The 15,979-nt window shown below is 48.3% G+C and overlaps 7 protein-coding genes across 7 annotated transcripts; 4 read left to right on the top strand and 3 right to left on the bottom strand.

Moving 5' to 3' along the window:
- Positions 1-2,173: 2,173 nt before the first annotated feature.
- Positions 2,174-2,679, top strand: N7446_000884 (uncharacterized protein; the record flags this gene model as incomplete). Its single annotated transcript, XM_058509651.1, has 2 exons — positions 2,174-2,373; positions 2,427-2,679. 2 exons carry the CDS (start codon positions 2,174-2,176, stop codon positions 2,677-2,679), a joined length of 453 nt encoding a protein of 150 aa, XP_058378630.1.
- A 343-nt stretch (positions 2,680-3,022) lies between these two features.
- N7446_000883 (putative nuclear pore complex subunit Nup133) lies at positions 3,023-7,201 on the bottom strand (the record flags this gene model as incomplete). Its single annotated transcript, XM_058509650.1, has 4 exons — positions 3,023-3,300; positions 3,357-6,692; positions 6,781-6,850; positions 6,911-7,201. The coding sequence occupies 4 exons, from the start codon at positions 7,199-7,201 to the stop codon at positions 3,023-3,025; spliced, it is 3,975 nt and encodes a 1,324-aa protein (XP_058378629.1).
- A 764-nt stretch (positions 7,202-7,965) lies between these two features.
- On the top strand, positions 7,966-9,220 carry N7446_000882 (ACP S-malonyltransferase; the record flags this gene model as incomplete). Its single annotated transcript, XM_058509649.1, has 2 exons — positions 7,966-8,113; positions 8,172-9,220. The coding sequence occupies 2 exons, from the start codon at positions 7,966-7,968 to the stop codon at positions 9,218-9,220; spliced, it is 1,197 nt and encodes a 398-aa protein (XP_058378628.1).
- Positions 9,221-9,486: 266 nt separating this feature from the next.
- Positions 9,487-10,141, bottom strand: N7446_000881 (uncharacterized protein; the record flags this gene model as incomplete). The annotated part of the gene is made up of 3 exons (XM_058509648.1): positions 9,487-9,675; positions 9,742-10,038; positions 10,097-10,141. The coding sequence occupies 3 exons, from the start codon at positions 10,139-10,141 to the stop codon at positions 9,487-9,489; spliced, it is 531 nt and encodes a 176-aa protein (XP_058378627.1).
- Positions 10,142-10,624: 483 nt separating this feature from the next.
- On the top strand, positions 10,625-11,479 carry N7446_000880 (NuoB/complex I 20 kDa subunit family protein; the record flags this gene model as incomplete). Its single annotated transcript, XM_058509647.1, has 4 exons — positions 10,625-10,667; positions 10,720-10,915; positions 10,974-11,329; positions 11,385-11,479. 4 exons carry the CDS (start codon positions 10,625-10,627, stop codon positions 11,477-11,479), a joined length of 690 nt encoding a protein of 229 aa, XP_058378626.1.
- A 361-nt stretch (positions 11,480-11,840) lies between these two features.
- Positions 11,841-12,985, bottom strand: N7446_000879 (oxidoreductase, short-chain dehydrogenase/reductase family; the record flags this gene model as incomplete). Its single annotated transcript, XM_058509646.1, has 4 exons — positions 11,841-12,082; positions 12,139-12,383; positions 12,430-12,868; positions 12,925-12,985. The coding sequence occupies 4 exons, from the start codon at positions 12,983-12,985 to the stop codon at positions 11,895-11,897; spliced, it is 933 nt and encodes a 310-aa protein (XP_058378625.1). The 3' UTR covers positions 11,841-11,894.
- An 841-nt stretch (positions 12,986-13,826) lies between these two features.
- Positions 13,827-15,926, top strand: N7446_000878 (rRNA-processing protein MPP10; the record flags this gene model as incomplete). The annotated part of the gene is made up of 1 exon (XM_058509645.1): positions 13,827-15,926. One exon carries the CDS (start codon positions 13,827-13,829, stop codon positions 15,924-15,926), a length of 2,100 nt encoding a protein of 699 aa, XP_058378624.1.
- Between the last annotated feature and the right edge of the window lie 53 nt (positions 15,927-15,979).

The raw sequence follows: 15,979 nt of genomic DNA, 5'->3' as shown, positions 1-15,979 counted from the left end.
CTAGGTGATGTTTCCATGGTTTCTAGTCAAAGGCAGCGTCCACATGGAAGACTGGTATAGTGATATATCAACCTCTTCTTCGGCGTATAAAATCATCTATTTAACGTCTAGTGGCTAGACGGATAGTGAAACTGCCTACCGATGGCTCTGCTCGTTTCATAAAGCTACAAAAAACCGCGTACGACGCGGGCGACCGAGGCTTTTGCTAATGGATAATCATACGTCTTATATAACTATCGAATTCCTCGATTTTTGTAAGGAAAACTTGATCATTCCTTAGTATTTTATGCCTCACACGACTCATATATGTTAGCCCCTTGATGCTGAGGCTTTTTTAAGCCTAAAGCATGAGTTTAAAATGGCGAATACTGAAGTTATGGCGTGGGGTGGAAGCAATGAAAAACGCGACTTTTTCCGCAATATTGACGCCGTCCGACGCCACGCCTTAAAGTCCAAAACTATCCAAACCTCGTTCAAATCTACTAGTATCTAGCCACTAGATCCGACACAAGTTTTAGATAATTTAGGATAGTATTCGGACAAAGAGGTGCTACGCATGTACGACGAGCCGTCACCCGCCCGCGAATTCCCAAGTTCAGCAACCAATTCCCCGCCTAATTCTTATCCGCGCATTAAAAAATTAGAGAATACGGTTTTCCCACTGCTTGATAGCCCGACTCCTGATTTACAAAAAATTCGGAAGCATCTACGGCGCGCAATTGATGCCGGAAAATCGTCTCTATACAATGCGGAACTTGCTAAGATAAGCCTTGCGCGCGCCCTTAGCCATAAAACGCCTAGGAAAAAACCTACGAAAAGCAAGCTATAGGTAAAGGGTGCTACAAAGAGTCCCCTTTCATCGATTTCAGGCAATAGGCTAGTACAGCGTAGGTCTGAGAAAGAAGATAAGTCGAAGCTTCGAGCTTGGCGGAAAGACGCTGAGAAAATGGCAGCTGAATTAGCGGCGAAGGAATTAGAGGAAACGCTTGAAAGTGAGGATGATGATACATTATTGGCTAATGAGGCTATTGATAGGCTTTATTTCATAGATGCTGGACCTTATACGTCTAAAAAATGAGCTAGAAGTTGAAGAAATTGAAAATTTGCAATATGGCTGAGAATTGCAATTTGGCTGAGGGACACCCCCTACCCGAAGGGTGGGGGGTCGTCCCGTGACACGGCTGTATCTTTTGTTCTAAAAAATAAATTGGTAAGCTATATAAGAGGCATATGACTACCCCTAGGTAGATGATTTATGCTAGTGCGGATATGGTATGTGACCCAATATCCAATAGAGAGGATATGCCGCAGTCTAATCCTTTCATATATTTTCTAGATAATATACATAAATTAGCTTAGTCTTTATATAGTTGTATTAAATATAATTAAAATTACCTATATATAAGAAATAAAAGCAAGCTTAGAACATGCTATATTTAAAAGCTTAGCGGTTTTGGTCCGTTTACACATAGATTGCGTCCAATTCGATACCTAAGAACCCATTAGATCTAAGGTCTAGACCCAAAACCCAACTTTGGGTTAGGTTAGTGGTGTGGGAAGATTGTATATTAGCTACTCCCGCTGCTCCCGTCCTAAGGGGCAACATTCAGTCTCTTGTTACAATACCACAAATTATCCCTACGCTATTCAGACCTATTAGATTCCATCGCCCTTATCTTATACACGTCATTTAGAGACATATTGCGGGGTCTTACAGGGGTCCTAACAAATAGCGGCTTTAACGTGTCCTTATAAGTGCCATAGTTCCTTATAACACTCCCAGATAGAGCTAGTTCAGTTGGGTTAGTCTGCGATCCTTATATCAGGCGTCCTGACAGTAATTCACGTAATCTTTAATTGCGTTCCATTTATATTAAGGGGTTTTCGCTTTTGGCTGATTTTTGCACTTCAACATACTCTTCGCAAACCAGTTTCTGTTTCTACAGGTACATGATTATGTGTTCTTGCTTCATCTATAAGTACTTACATAGCCCCCACGACACTAGTGAGGCAATCCCGTGACTTGAATGAAACTGGCGAATAAGGTTGTGGATCAACCCCCGCATTATCCCCAGGCTATGAGGTCACGAGTCACGCCACCTCCATTATATCTACTCATCTTCCTCAATCATTTCGCTTCCACCTTTCACCATCTGAATCAAAAGTAAGTCGGATGCTCGTGCATTTGCTTATTGCCACATACTTATATGTAACGACGCAAGTGACTCGTTCGCACAAGCTGAATGACCGCGAGCACCCAGCTGACGGCATGCTGGGTACCCGCGATAATCTACCACGCTATTTCGCAAAGTCTGGCCCTACTGATGCTGATCCTCGTAAGACAAAGAAGGACGGTGGTGGCAAGGGTAACTGGTAAGCATTGAGCACCTAAGTGGATATTTATCTCTCTAAAGCCTTTCGTCTAGGGGTCGCTCTGGCGATGAGATGCAGGATTACGATTACAAGTTCACCAACACCCGGCGTCGTTCGAACAGCAGTACCCAGGGTCTGGCTGACTTTAGCACCAAATTTGAGGCTTTTGACCCAGAACCTGTCTTTGAAGAAGGCCTCCACGGAGCATCCGACGTGTCGGCAGAAACCGAGAGCACTGTCACCAAAGTCGAGAGTACTAGCAGCAACACCGACAGTGAGATTGATCACAATGGAGTGAATCAATAGGAAACCATGACTATTCCCATCTGACTGAATTCAATGGGCAGACGGTTTGTATGTGAACATAGAACTCACTATGTAGGCAGAGGGCTATGGAACAGAACAGATATTGTACCAGAAATTCCAAATCAACAGAAACATTTAAAATTGTTTGTTTTAAGGTCCGAACAGTCAGAATCGCTCAACCAAACGGATCAAGACCGCAACTACAAGAGGGAAAAAGTAAACTACGTAAAGAAGTCGGGAATTCCCTCCAAGATTTCACGCATATTATGACACGTCGGTTGTCTACCGGGTTAACCATTCAATTCTGCCTATGCTCAAGACCCTGAGTCCACAACACACGGCTCTAAACCTCAGCTCCAGCACTACCATCGACCAAAGGTCCATTAGGAGCTAACCCCTGGGCTTCTGCCGTTTCAAGAAGGTTTTGGAACCAGAAGTCAAGCTTTCCGACCTCAATGTACTGGCGTAAGATGTCGTTTTCAGTATGAAGGTCGAGCGCCAATCTTGATTTTTGCTCTGGGCGGAACCGTGAAACAAGAATATCAGAATCCGTATCAGCCATCAGGGCTTCTGTAGGAGAAAGAGCCGCATAGATGGAAGGGCAACTTGATTTTTTGGGATCTGGGAACAATGTATTAGTTAGGTTCACATAACCCACAAAGGCTGCGAGCACTCACCCTCCTCCAAGCATGCGTTCAAAGTTCGATAGAGGGAGGTGTCGCTGATGGAGCTAACGGAATCGCCATTGGACCCTTCAGCAGCCTTGCCCCGAGCCACCCAGTCATCCTTGATCATGCACCGTCGCCATATCAACCTTTGCAACGCCGCGAGGTACGAAGAGTCTCGCTGGCCATAGCGACCATGATCAAGAACCCGTAGAGCTAGATGGAACTCGCTCTTTACAATTTCATCATCGCCGTCCTCTGCATGCTGCACAGGGCCGATCAACGTCAAAAGGTCAACCAGATCGTCGACGGATACAACCTGTCTGTTAACAAGAGTGGAGAGAGTATCACTCAAAATTTCACGGAGCGATGGCCGGTCTTCGAGTAGGTGACCCCCATAGCACTCGAGCGCCAGTTCAGCCTCAGCCTTTCTGTCAATTGCGCCCTCCCAAACTGGTCGAAGGTGCTCATAGAGAGTATCCTGGATTCCGTCGACCTCAATGTAATCCTCAAGTCGTTTAACATCACCTTGCAAGGCCAAAGAAGGCTGAACCTGTGGATGCATACGCTCTTCTGTTGCTAGCTTGCTTAGCTTGGCTAGCGAGATTTCAACACGGTGGCTCCACAAGTCCTTTTCACTGTTAAGCGCCAGATTCTCCAGTGAGGCTGCGGCAGAGTCGTAGTCATCCTCGCCCGTCACATCATTAATCCAGCTCAAACGAGAATATGCGGGGTTTTTCCTGAGGAACCGAGTCACGGCAGGTTGGTATTTCCGCATTGCAAGCAGCGTTCCCGGGTAACCAAACTTGATTCTGTGGAAGAAGTATGCATCCGCCCAAATGTCTCCAAACTTGTCGAAGTAAGTGGAAATCAATTGCGCAGGATCAAGCTGATCTGCACTTGTCGGCGCACCTTCTGAAGGCCCTTGAACTGGTCCATTTTTCTTTTGATCTTGAAGCTCGACGATCAACTCGACCAGGGCATCCATATCTCGGAAGCTTTCTGCTAACCTAAGAGCGTCCTGAAGATGACCGACACCGGCCAACTTAAAGAGGTGCCACTTGCGGTTTTCGACATGCATATGTTCGAGCAAAGAGCTCTCGTCGACAAGCTTTGGATCTCCCTGAGCAGAAAGCCATCGAGTTCGCTCCTGGTGCATTTGACCAAGAACACGGAGATGCCGAGCGCTGTTTGCTGCTGTTTGGTTTAGGACCTGGGCATCAGGGAAATCTGCACCCGACAAGTTTGCGCTGTTCCACGAACGTCGACTATCGAGTTCCAAATCGAGCAGCTTTCCTGCTTCGGTATAACCCACCCCTCTCGATGTCCAGAACTCGGGTAGAGTCTCATATCCATCGGACAGAACACCATCCTCCACAAAGTCTTCGCTTAAGCCATAAAGCGCAAGGTGCTCTTCGCGATACCGGAAAGCAGTTTCCATGACTGCCAGGAATAGCTCACTGGCCTCGAGGATCTGTTGTGAGAGATTTCGTGCACGATCAGGAGATTCGAGTACATCATCGCAAGATTCAGCTCGACCGAGTTTGACAGCGTTTTTGATCCATGGAATAATATGCTCCATGCGGTAGGAATCCCTCAGGAACCATTGACGCACCGAGTCAGCCTCTCCGTATTGCGGGTCAATCTGGGTCTTGAAATTGTTGCTCATTGATTCAATGACGTGGCCAAGGAAAGACTCCTCACTCTTGCATTTATAGGCCTCCTGGACCTTCCACATGGCCCTTTGTGCTGCAATTTTCTCAGCGGCCCACAGCAGCTCCCATTTTGCTGCACGACTCAATGGGTTTCCTCTGCGTAGAAGTAAGGACGCAAGGTCGTCCAATGCCTTTGCCCTCAGTCGAAGATGCTGCTCGAGTGAGATTGTAGTGTTTGGAATGAAGCGGGATTCAGAATGAAGTAGTTCCCTGCATATTTCTAAGGATGCTTGTTCAATTTCTGATGCAGGGAAATCCAAGCCACCATCGCTGGAAAGATCCAACGGGTTCTTTGCCATGGTCCCGAAGAAAACAGCCTGCTCAAGTTTGTGCTTCGCAGTAACTTGAGGCAGCTCGTCGACATCGTCTTCGGCTTCGGGGCGAGGTAGTACCGTGACACGAATCACTCCGAAGTTCCGAAGCATAAGCACAAATGCCGCACAAGGCATATCCTGCGATTGATCCTCTGATGTGAACCCCAGTATTTCATGCTCTTTGCCAGATCGCAAGTGGATGGTGTCTTGGAAAGGCAGGGGTAACTTATTTGAATCAAGAAGTAGTTGCGAGGTCGGTGTTTCTTCAACGCTCGTCAGTGACAGGATAACAAGAGACTGACCAACGAGAATAAAAGCGGTTCCCTCTGGTTTCGGAACAAAAATCCTGGGCTTTGGGTCATCGAGCATAGCTGGAACATGATGTAGATCTACAGGGTGCGTAGAAACCACGCGGGACTCACTGCCGGACAAGTGAACTTGAACGACAAACAGTGCCTTATTTTCGGACCATTGGGGCGAGCCAACAACCAGAAACAAGCGCCAGGATTCATCCGAAGGTTGAGCAGGGTCATCGGAAGGTTGGAGGACAGGGAACGCAAAGTCCATGATCTTTAGGTCTGGGTCGTTTGTCGTTTTCTTTGGATTCTGAGGAAGAGCTGCCAAAATGTCGTCTTTGGCATCATATCGTTTTTTAAGCGCATTTCCGTGATTCCAATGTGTATCCCATATCTCAATCAGCCCAGAAGAAGTCGCAATTATCACATCTCGCTGACCGCGTTGATGGGAACCGCCAGCTCGAACGGCGGTGACTTCTTTCCTCCAGTATCCGCCTCCCAGAACATTCTTAATGCCACCAAAAAGACCACCAACGTTGGCACCGGCGGTACTTTTCAGGAAATTGACGAGCACTGATGGTTTTCCTTGGGGGTCCCTCAAGGTAATGTGTGCTACTCGTCCTGTGGAGAATGTGGCAATAATCCCCGAAGGCTCTCCATTCAGGATTTCCGTGGCATACTCGCCAGACAGCAGGCCAGGTGTTGATCCTTGGATACCATTTTGTTTCTGTCGAGATAAGCCCAGTGAGGCTGCACTAGATACAGTTTCCCAGAAAATGATTTTCCCGGTAGAAGGGATGAGCACTAGTAAACCTGGGTGCTCTCCTGTAGCTGTGGATAGTAGAACGCCGAGTGGGACTGCGCCCTTTGGATCTCTGCATGACTCGGGAATGGATACTGTGAACGTGTCTGACGGGGATGGAGACGAGGCGGACACAGAGTAGGGCCATACGATGGCATGCGAGTGAGTTAGAGCTAGCGCGTGGTCATGGCCGGCCCCGAAAAAGCACCTGAGCGGTTCTCCTTTCAAAGGGTTAGTGATCTCCACCATGTAAGATGAAAATAAAAGCAAAAATATCAAGAAAAAAGTAGCAGCAGACACATGACATACCTGACTGTAAGCCGCGAATCTGGTCTGGCAAGGCTGGCAGCTGATCCACATTGTAGAAATCGGTACTGGACTTTTGATATCGACAGCATTAGCAATCTTGGATTGCAACGCGCAAAACTACATTACTCACTAGGGCGATCGTCCCCTCATTGTTGTGTCCAAGACCATCACCTTGTTTCGCAGTACGAGTCGGTAGATGAAGACCGGTATTCGTTGGATCCGCAGGGGCATTGTCATCATTGGAAGGAGTGGGTGCAGCCAATTTGGCGATCTCACGCCCAAGGTTTGTGTCGGAATGGGATTCATCCGGGCGTCGCAAGACTGAGCGCTGTCTCTTGGCTTTCGGTGGCTTGACAGAGTCGTCTGAGCTTGTTCTCGGGCGCCGGCGAGTATTGCGGCCACCGGCTTTAGGAACAAACATTTTCGAATTGCGCCTAACCTGGAGTCGCGAATACGCGCTGGCAATAGCAAAGAGGAAAGAAAAAAGCGGTGCCTTCGGAGAGTCTTGAAAACGTGCCCTGGAAAATTGACACAGGGCCAGGGAAAGTACGAAAAAGCAAGAAGATATTCCCCAGCAAGAAAGGTGAGGAGCAAGGTGATCGCACCGATCAACAACAAATGGCAGATGTCTGAAGGCGGTGAGGAGCCTGTAGTAGCTCACTGTCAACCTTGTCCTACTTTCCTCTCCTACTACCACTGTAGTACACTGTATGCATCATTGGAAGTCAATACGGAGCTTTTAATGCCCTGCTTTACTGCAGCTTAACACAAAATCAGGCCCTATATCATAGTGGAGTTTTGTACAATCTTTACCATGCCTCCACTATTCTTGCCTGGATAGGTTAGACCTCATTATTTACATCAGGTAGACCTAAATCAATGGTTTTTCCATGATGTACCATGAATCTGTATCAATGTCCCGAGGTCGCTGCATGTATGTACTTTACTCCGTATGTGGAGATACTTTGCATCCGATTACCCCGAGATGCTCACGTGAATCCCCATCTACCCCACACGGAGTTGCTCCCTGAAATACCCTAACTGTCAGGGCAATCCCCATTTTGTCTTATGGGATAGGCTGCCTCTGACATCAAATACTAATAAAACCAGCCACCATGCTCACATGCTGCGTTGATACAGTCAAGATCAAGGCCCCAAGGGTTGCCGCATATCCGCAAGTCTAAGATGCTCTCTCAGTCGCCGCATATCACGGGCCATCTCCGAATGAGCCGCATGCGCGTTGGATTGCAGGCTACTGCCGCAAGATCCCGGCCGACATCTACTACTTCCCTGTTCCCCAGACGAGACATGCACACAGCTCTATTCTTCCCGGGTTTGTCTTACTGCCCCTTCTACTTCAAACCCGAGAAGACACCGCTAACACACAGTAGGACATGGAGTTCAACGGGTTGGCATGGCGAATACCTGGATTGAAAGCTTCCCTCACACGGCCGCTCGGATCCTGGACGAGATGGACAGCACCCTTGGATTCAAAATGTCCAGCATCATATCCGATGGGCCCAACTCCAAGCTGAACAAAACTGAAAATTCGCAACCCGCAGTCATGGCAGTCTCAATTTTGATACTTCGCATTCTTGAGGACGAGTTCGGATTCAACGCCAAATCTCGGGTGGACGTCACGCTTGGACACAGCCTAGGAGAATTCTCTGCACTGGTTGCCGGTGGGTATTTTGAATTCAGCGATGCCCTCAAATTAGTCCGACGCCGAGCGGAAATAATGGCCCAGTGTACGCGAAACCTGGCCGAGAAATCCGGGGAAACTTATGGAATGGTTGCTCTTCTCTGTGAACCTGAACATTTGGACAGTTTACTTCGAACGGTTCAGGAATTCCTAGGACTTGAGCCCCCAGGCATCGAAAGCGACCCATACCACCCGGTCCCAGCAATACCGCAGGTGGTGGTCGCGAATATCAACTCAAAAAACCAAATTGTCTTGAGCGGCAGCCTTGACCGGATCAAAACTCTCCTAGTCCAACTGCGTCAATTTGGAGGTCATGATCCACGGGCTGTCAGATTGAAAAGTGACACCCCCTTTCATAGCCCTTCCATGGCGCCTGCTGCCGAGTACATGAGAAATGCGCTTGAGCAAATCAACATCACCTTCCCTGCTTCAGTGCCATGCATATCAAATGTTTCCGCCTTGCCCTTTCATTCTAAGGATGATCTTAAGAATCTCCTTTCCAGGCAATGCATTGATACAGTGAGATGGTGGGACAGCATACGCTATCTTCACCAGGAGCGAGGTGTGAGGCGTTGGATCGGAATCGGACCAGGAAAGGTTGGCAGGAACTTAGTTGGCAAAGAGGTCGGAAGAGTTGACGCCAAAGGTGGAGGAGTGTGGGCTGTCTGCGATCCCCGTGAAATGTCAGACATCATGGTTTCCTTGGAGCAGACTGAAATTGAACCTACGAGCCACTAACCACTAACATGATGACCGATACCGGCCTGTTTCCTTATGTTTCAGTAATTTATAACCGTCGAGCAATGAACATCTAAGGTTGATAGAACTTCAAAGATTAGACAAGTGGTGTGAAGTCTGTGGAATTATTTCTGATATGAATGCAAATAGGGCACTCGGTGGAGTATCTCGTTAGCTGCCCTCTCCTGTGCTTCAAAATCCCTGGAAGCTTTTGCGCGGCCACAACACCATGAAAACTTGGGTATCATTATTATCCTGTCCTTCCCTTATACGGCGTTCCCTGGTGCCCATGAATCACCAATACGCTTCACATCCGCAATGAACCTTCGATTAGAGATTTGCTGGCAAGCCGAGAGAGAAGCAGCTTTATTGCCAGGAATCGGTACGTGATCGTCGGGGGAGTAGAATGGATTTTGCAAGAGCTGAATATACGCACTTTGCAAAGCTCGGAACGCCTGCATTCAATTGTCAGAGAAAGCGTGATCTACCGCAAACTTCTAATAGAAAATCTCAAAGCTCACCGGTTTCATATCAGAATCTCTCAAGCCACTTATAGCAGGGCCTGCCGTTTTCCCAGCACTAGCAGCCTCTTCCCGGCCGAACACATCCACAATGATCAAAAGCTTGACTCCGGTGGTTGTCAACCAACCATATGCCGCAAGTCGTTCATCAATCGCATGCAACAGCCCAAGATCCTGATCAATGGATGTTTGCTTGCACCGGATGTCAAAGACGTCAAGGCACGAGTTCAGTAAGAAAGAGAACTCGATGGTGGAATCAGAATAGGGAGGAAACAAGGAAATGTGAAGAGGATTATCCTACAGTATACCATGTCAGCTTATCAGATGAGCGCCTTGTTACCAAGACAATACCCACTGCCTTTCCAATCACACCAATGCAGGCAATCTTGGGACCTGACATTTTGGAGACGAGCTCTGGTGTTCTTTATCTTAATCTGGTGACTATTCCAACGTTGGAGATTTATCTCTCAATACCGTGCGTCATGAGCAGGATAAGCAGAACTGAGGTTGTCAACCATGCGGAGTAAAGAGGGAAGACGCGCTCAGGTATCAAGGCAAAGAGGGCAGAAGAACCAATGATGATACAGGCAATTGGATTTACGAGCATCTCACCGCCTTTACAATACCCTATGTAATGACTGAGAAATACCACTCTTGGACCAATGATCTCCGACATAATAGCTTACATCATCATCATCAAACCAGTACTATACCATCACTCTTCCCACTGGAACCCCAAAAGTCCTCCTTGTCTGCAGCACCCGGAGCCCGCCACATCTACCCTCTTTGTTCATAGTATCGCCACTGACTAGGGTCCAATTGCCTTCTCTCTTCCAACTCCCACACCTTTTCTTCGGTTCTTGTTCGAAAAACGAATTTCAAGATGTTGCCCATGGCGAAGCCCGCCATCTCTGGCGCTCTGTGCGGTAGGCGTCTCTTCTTCTCCTTGCAAATGCCAACCCCACTGACTGAAAACAGCAGCGCGACCTCGCCTTGCACTTTCTCTTCCCCGTGTTCAGCCCTTGGCGGCCCTTTCGACCTCCTCGGTTAAATCAGCGACAGCCCTCGAGCGCCGAACATCAACAGGCCAGCAATTGACCGCGTCAGGCAAGGCCCGGAAGGAAGTGCCTTTGGCAAGTCAGGAGAAGAAGGAGGGTGCTATGCAATATGTCTTGTTCGTTTCCTCGCGGGTTTATGCTTTCCTCGATGGCTTCCGCTGACCTCCACACTAGGACTACCCTTGATCAGGTTGCAAACTGGGCCCGTCAAAGCTCTTTGTGGCCTATGACCTTCGGTCTTGCATGCTGCGCTGTGGAGATGATGCACTTGTCTACTCCCCGTTATGATCAAGATCGGTTGGGAATTATTTTCCGTGCCTCCCCACGTCAGTCGGATGTGATGATTGTCGCCGGTACACTGACAAACAAGATGGCCCCCGCTCTCCGTCAGGTCTATGACCAGATGCCTGATCCCCGATGGGTCATCAGCATGGGAAGTTGTGCCAATGGTGGTGGCTATTATCACTACAGTTATTCCGTCGTACGCGGCTGTGATCGGGTTGTGCCGGTCGATGTCTACGTCCCTGGATGTGAGTACCATGCTTCGTCAACTTAAATGTACAATTTGACTAACAGAAATACAAGGCCCACCAACTTCCGAGGCATTGATGTATGGTATCTTCCAGCTACAGAAGAAGATGAGGCATACCAGGATCACTCGCATGTGGTACCGCCGTTAATTTTTGGATAATGGTGCGGGGGATCGTTTCTTTGCCTCTTCAAACATAGTGCATGGTGAAATTCTAAGTGACCCAACCCAACCCAACCGCCGTGGAGTCTCTCTGTGTCTTTTTACTTTTGTATATCAATATCAGGCTTCAGGATTTGATACATTGCTTTCGTTCTGCTTTTTCATTTGGACTATTCTCTCGGTCAATCATCAAATCATTGATTCAAAATTTCAAGACTTTTATACATTGGATGAGCAAGACCACTTGCGACTTGTAAGTCCTTCGAAGGGTTTAAGGTTGACTTGCTTAAGCCAACATGTATATTGAAGTGATTCGGCATCGAGCTACTCATTCGGAATCCTTTTGGACAAAGTGTACATGTGTAAACCAGGTCCATAACGTCTTTTTGAGCACATATCCCAGTCTAGCCATTGACCATGACTCCTCCATTGGGATGCAGACACTGTCCAGAAATATAGCTGCTATCTTGACTTGCGAGGAAAACAAAGCACGTTGCAACCTCGCTGGGCTGACCCGGCCGGCCCATTGGCACTGCATGGAACTGTTCCATGGCAGAAGTTTGCATCGTCGATGGAATAAGAGGTGTCCAAACTGCCTCACAAGTCAGCGGTTGCTTCCTGGGTAGTAGATAGTTTTGGAAAACCTACTCGGACCTGGGCAAACACAATTAACTCGAATGCCCTTCATCACCTGCTGATTTGACAATGCGCGCGTAAAGGCGACAATCGCTCCTTTGGTGGACGTGTAATCCAAAAGATCGCCTCGGCCAATGTAAGGATTGACGGATGCACAATTGATGATGGTGGACCCTTTCTTCATGTGAGGAAGCGAGTATTTGGACAAGTAAAAGAAAGAATGGATGTTGGTGTCAAATGTTCGCTCCCATTGGTCCCTACCAGACATTAGCTTGTGTATAGAAAATCAGGAAGAGAACATACTCGTCCAACTCACTGATGTCACTCAGCATATGCTGGAATGCTGCGTTGTTCACGAGGATATCAATAGCACCCATCTTCTGCAGAGCCACATCAATGATCTTTTGGCAATTCTCCTTCTTGCGGAGGTCAATGGCCAAGCAATGGCACTGCTGGCCATGCTCTTCTACCCTCCTTTTCGTCTCCTGTGCATCCTTTTCCTCTTCGGGCAAGTACACGATCACACTCGATGCACCTTCCATAGCGAAAAGGATTGCGACAGCTCTGCCAATTCCAGAGTCACCTCCGGTGATGATCGCTTTCTTGTCTTGAAGCTTTCCGGCAGCTTTATAGACCTGATAGCCGCCATCCCCGGTTGGGATATGAGCCGATACGGGTTTGGGATCTTCCATATTAGCCTGAAGACCTGGCTTTGTCATGTGCTGAATAGGGATTTTGTGGCCTATGTGTTTTATTGTCATTAGATTCAAATCGGCAGTGGCTTCCAGTACTGCTCACCCGGTTCAAATTGGGATTTAGATCCACTGGCCGGTCTTTCTGTGTGCTGGGAAACAGGCATCTTGGTGATTAGAGAATAGAAATAGATAGTTTGGTTTATTGTTCTTTAATAGATAGGATTCTGTGCAAAGGGACCATTTTATAAAGAATTCTATTCCACAGAGACCCAGGACTTCGTCACTATGACAGTCGATTTATGGTACCAAGATATCAGAGGAGTTGGTGGTGGCATATGATCAACTAGGAATTTTGGGCCGCCAGAGATATCTCTGGTTGGTATGTTTCTCTGTGGCTTACTGTTGACCACATTGGGTTATCCGATGCTTTAGTGTTGCCATCGGTGAGTGTCCACTTTGGGCACCAGCTGCATCTCCCAATCAGACGTGCTTGACTGATGTCTAGATGACGCTCTTCGTTTATGTTGGCCGAGACGGTATATCTAGAACAATCGATATATCTGTTTGCCATTGAGGTTATATGATGGAGGATTGGCGTCATTACAGGAATCCACATGAACGCACCATACCATCTTCCTCAAGTGTCGAATGATAATCATGATCAAGTAAGGTAGTTATATAGCTAGGTAAACATGTCAACATAAGTTAAGTCAACTTTAACGTTGAATTACTAGGGGTAACATGTGTGAATAACATGGACTATGTGACTTCGGGTATACCCCGATGTAGATACAACAGAAAGGGGCTCTTCTTCCAATAAATAGTGCTCCATGAACAAGATAATCTAATTATTCCCTTCATGACATATTCCTATGTCTTTCTGTTCGCGTTCTACCCTATACTTCTTATCTTATCAAACTACCATTTGATTGGCTCACCGCCCGTCCACCTCAGCGATAATTTTTTCCCCCCATATCGCGTTTCCTCTATAGAAATTCTTTCGCAATGGGAAAGGCTGCCAATCAATCTGAAATGGCTCTCTCCTCCGCCCTATCCTCACCATGGGGGTTCCTCCGGCCTACTAGCGATCTACATACCACCGTCGTGGATTCTGCGAAGCACATTATGGACTCTCTCGCCGGCTCTGTCGTGGACGCCCAAACCACTCGCCGACAACTCAACAAAAAGCGCAAAAGATCTGACCCTGAATCCGATCCAGCCACCCTTCAACTGAAGAACCTTTATGTGGACGGCTTTACTTCGAATCAAATATGGGAGCAGGCGACCCGGATTCTCGAGTCAACTGGCGATGAAGTTGAACGGGATATCACTTTGATAACCCAACACAGTGGTTATCCATCATTGTCGGACCATGAGCAGACCCATGATGTGTCGGATCCTGAGGACGCGCAAACCGATAGTGACAGCAATGAGAACATGTTGGAGGACGTTTCCGAAGCATCAGATGTCGAACGCAGCCCTAAAGAGGAATCTCAGATGGGATCTGACGATCTAGAGCATGAGGATATGGATAAAGAGGATGAGATGGAAGAATGGGATGACGAAAAATTCTCGATTGGCTCTGCGGAAGAAGAGCCTGAAGTCTATGTCGAGGACCGGTTTGGGTTGAACGATGGGTTCTTCTCCATCGACGATTTCAACAAGCAGTCTGAGGCTTTGGAAAGGCAGGACGTTAAGGGAGGCCCCGAAGAGGCCGAGGACAGCGATGAGGAGGATGTGGATTGGCATACAAACCCGTTGATGCCTGGAAGCGCTGCGCCTGTTCGCAACGCAGACACATCGAGGAATTCCCGCACGACTGGGGAAAATGAGGAAGACATGGATGATAGCGAGGAAGAAGGACCGACCTTTGGTAATGCTAGTCTAAACGGCGACTCCGATTCCGACGATGATGCCATGGATATGGATGCCGGTGATGCGGCTGGCTGGGCGAACACCAGCGATATCAAATACGCCGATTTTTTCGCGCCCCCGCCACGCAAAGCCTCCGCTAAGAAAACGCGCGCGCTCCCCAAAACCCAACCCGATGCGCCAGTTGAGGACGATGATGTTGAACGCGCCATGGCCGATGTGCGACGAGACTTGTTTGACGATGATGATGCTTCGAGTGCTGGGGAGGATGCCGTTCTTGGTAAATCTGGAGACACCGGTGCTCCACGCTCCACGCACGAGAAACAAAGGGCACGAATTGCCGATGAAATCCGTCGCTTGGAAGCGGCCAATGTCGCAAAGAAAGAATGGATGCTTGCCGGTGAAGCCAGGGCGGTTGAGAGACCTGTCAACTCCCTCATCGAAGAAGATCTTGACTTTGAACGAATTGGAAAACCGGTTCCCGTGGTCACCAACGAGACAACGGAGGATATTGAAGCGCTAGTCAAGCGCCGGATTCTTGCCGGGGAATTCGATGAAGTCATTCGTCGTCGGCCAGGTGCATCGGACGCACAGGCTACACGAAGGGGCCGGTTTGAATTGGATGATACCAAACCTCAACAGGGTCTGGCAGAGATGTATGAAGCCGATCATCTTCGTGCTAACGATCCAAACTATGTCGACTCGAAGGACCGCAAGTTGATGCGGGAGCATGCCGAGATCACCAACCTTTGGAACGAAGTCAGCTCTCAGTTGGATACGCTATGCAACTGGCACTACAAGCCTAAGATCGCACAGGCCAGCGTCAACGTTGTCACCGACGCACCCACAATCATGATGGAGGAGGCACGTCCCACAGCTGGCAGTGCTGCTGCTGGACCGGTGGGACTTGCACCGCAGGAGATCTACACCCCCGGTGATGGTGACCGAGTCGCAGGAGAGTTGGTGATGAAAAACGGGGAAATCATCTCCAAGGATGAGATGACCCGTGAGGAGAAGGCCAAAATCAGAAGGCACAATAAGAAGACCTCAAAGAAGGCCAACGCCGAGCCTGCTCGCCAACAGCCTGGCAAGGCAGCTGAAAAGCAGCAGGTGATGTCCGACCTGAAGAAGGGAGGAGTCAAGGTTATTGACAAGGAAGGTCGTCTGACAGACATCAATGGTGGCTCCGTCGAGGCAGGCGCCAAAACCAGAGGAGACACCTTGAAATTGTGAAAAGGTGTGGGAATTGGCAGGTTTGGGGGTGTAAAATAATGGATTGAAATCTA

The sequence above is a fragment of the Penicillium canescens genome, assembly GCF_028828765.1.
Source record: "Penicillium canescens strain IBT 15451 chromosome Unknown utg000001l_segment0_segment0, whole genome shotgun sequence".
Classification (NCBI taxonomy): domain Eukaryota; kingdom Fungi; phylum Ascomycota; class Eurotiomycetes; order Eurotiales; family Aspergillaceae; genus Penicillium; species Penicillium canescens.
This window is presented reverse-complemented; position numbering and strand designations above follow the sequence as displayed.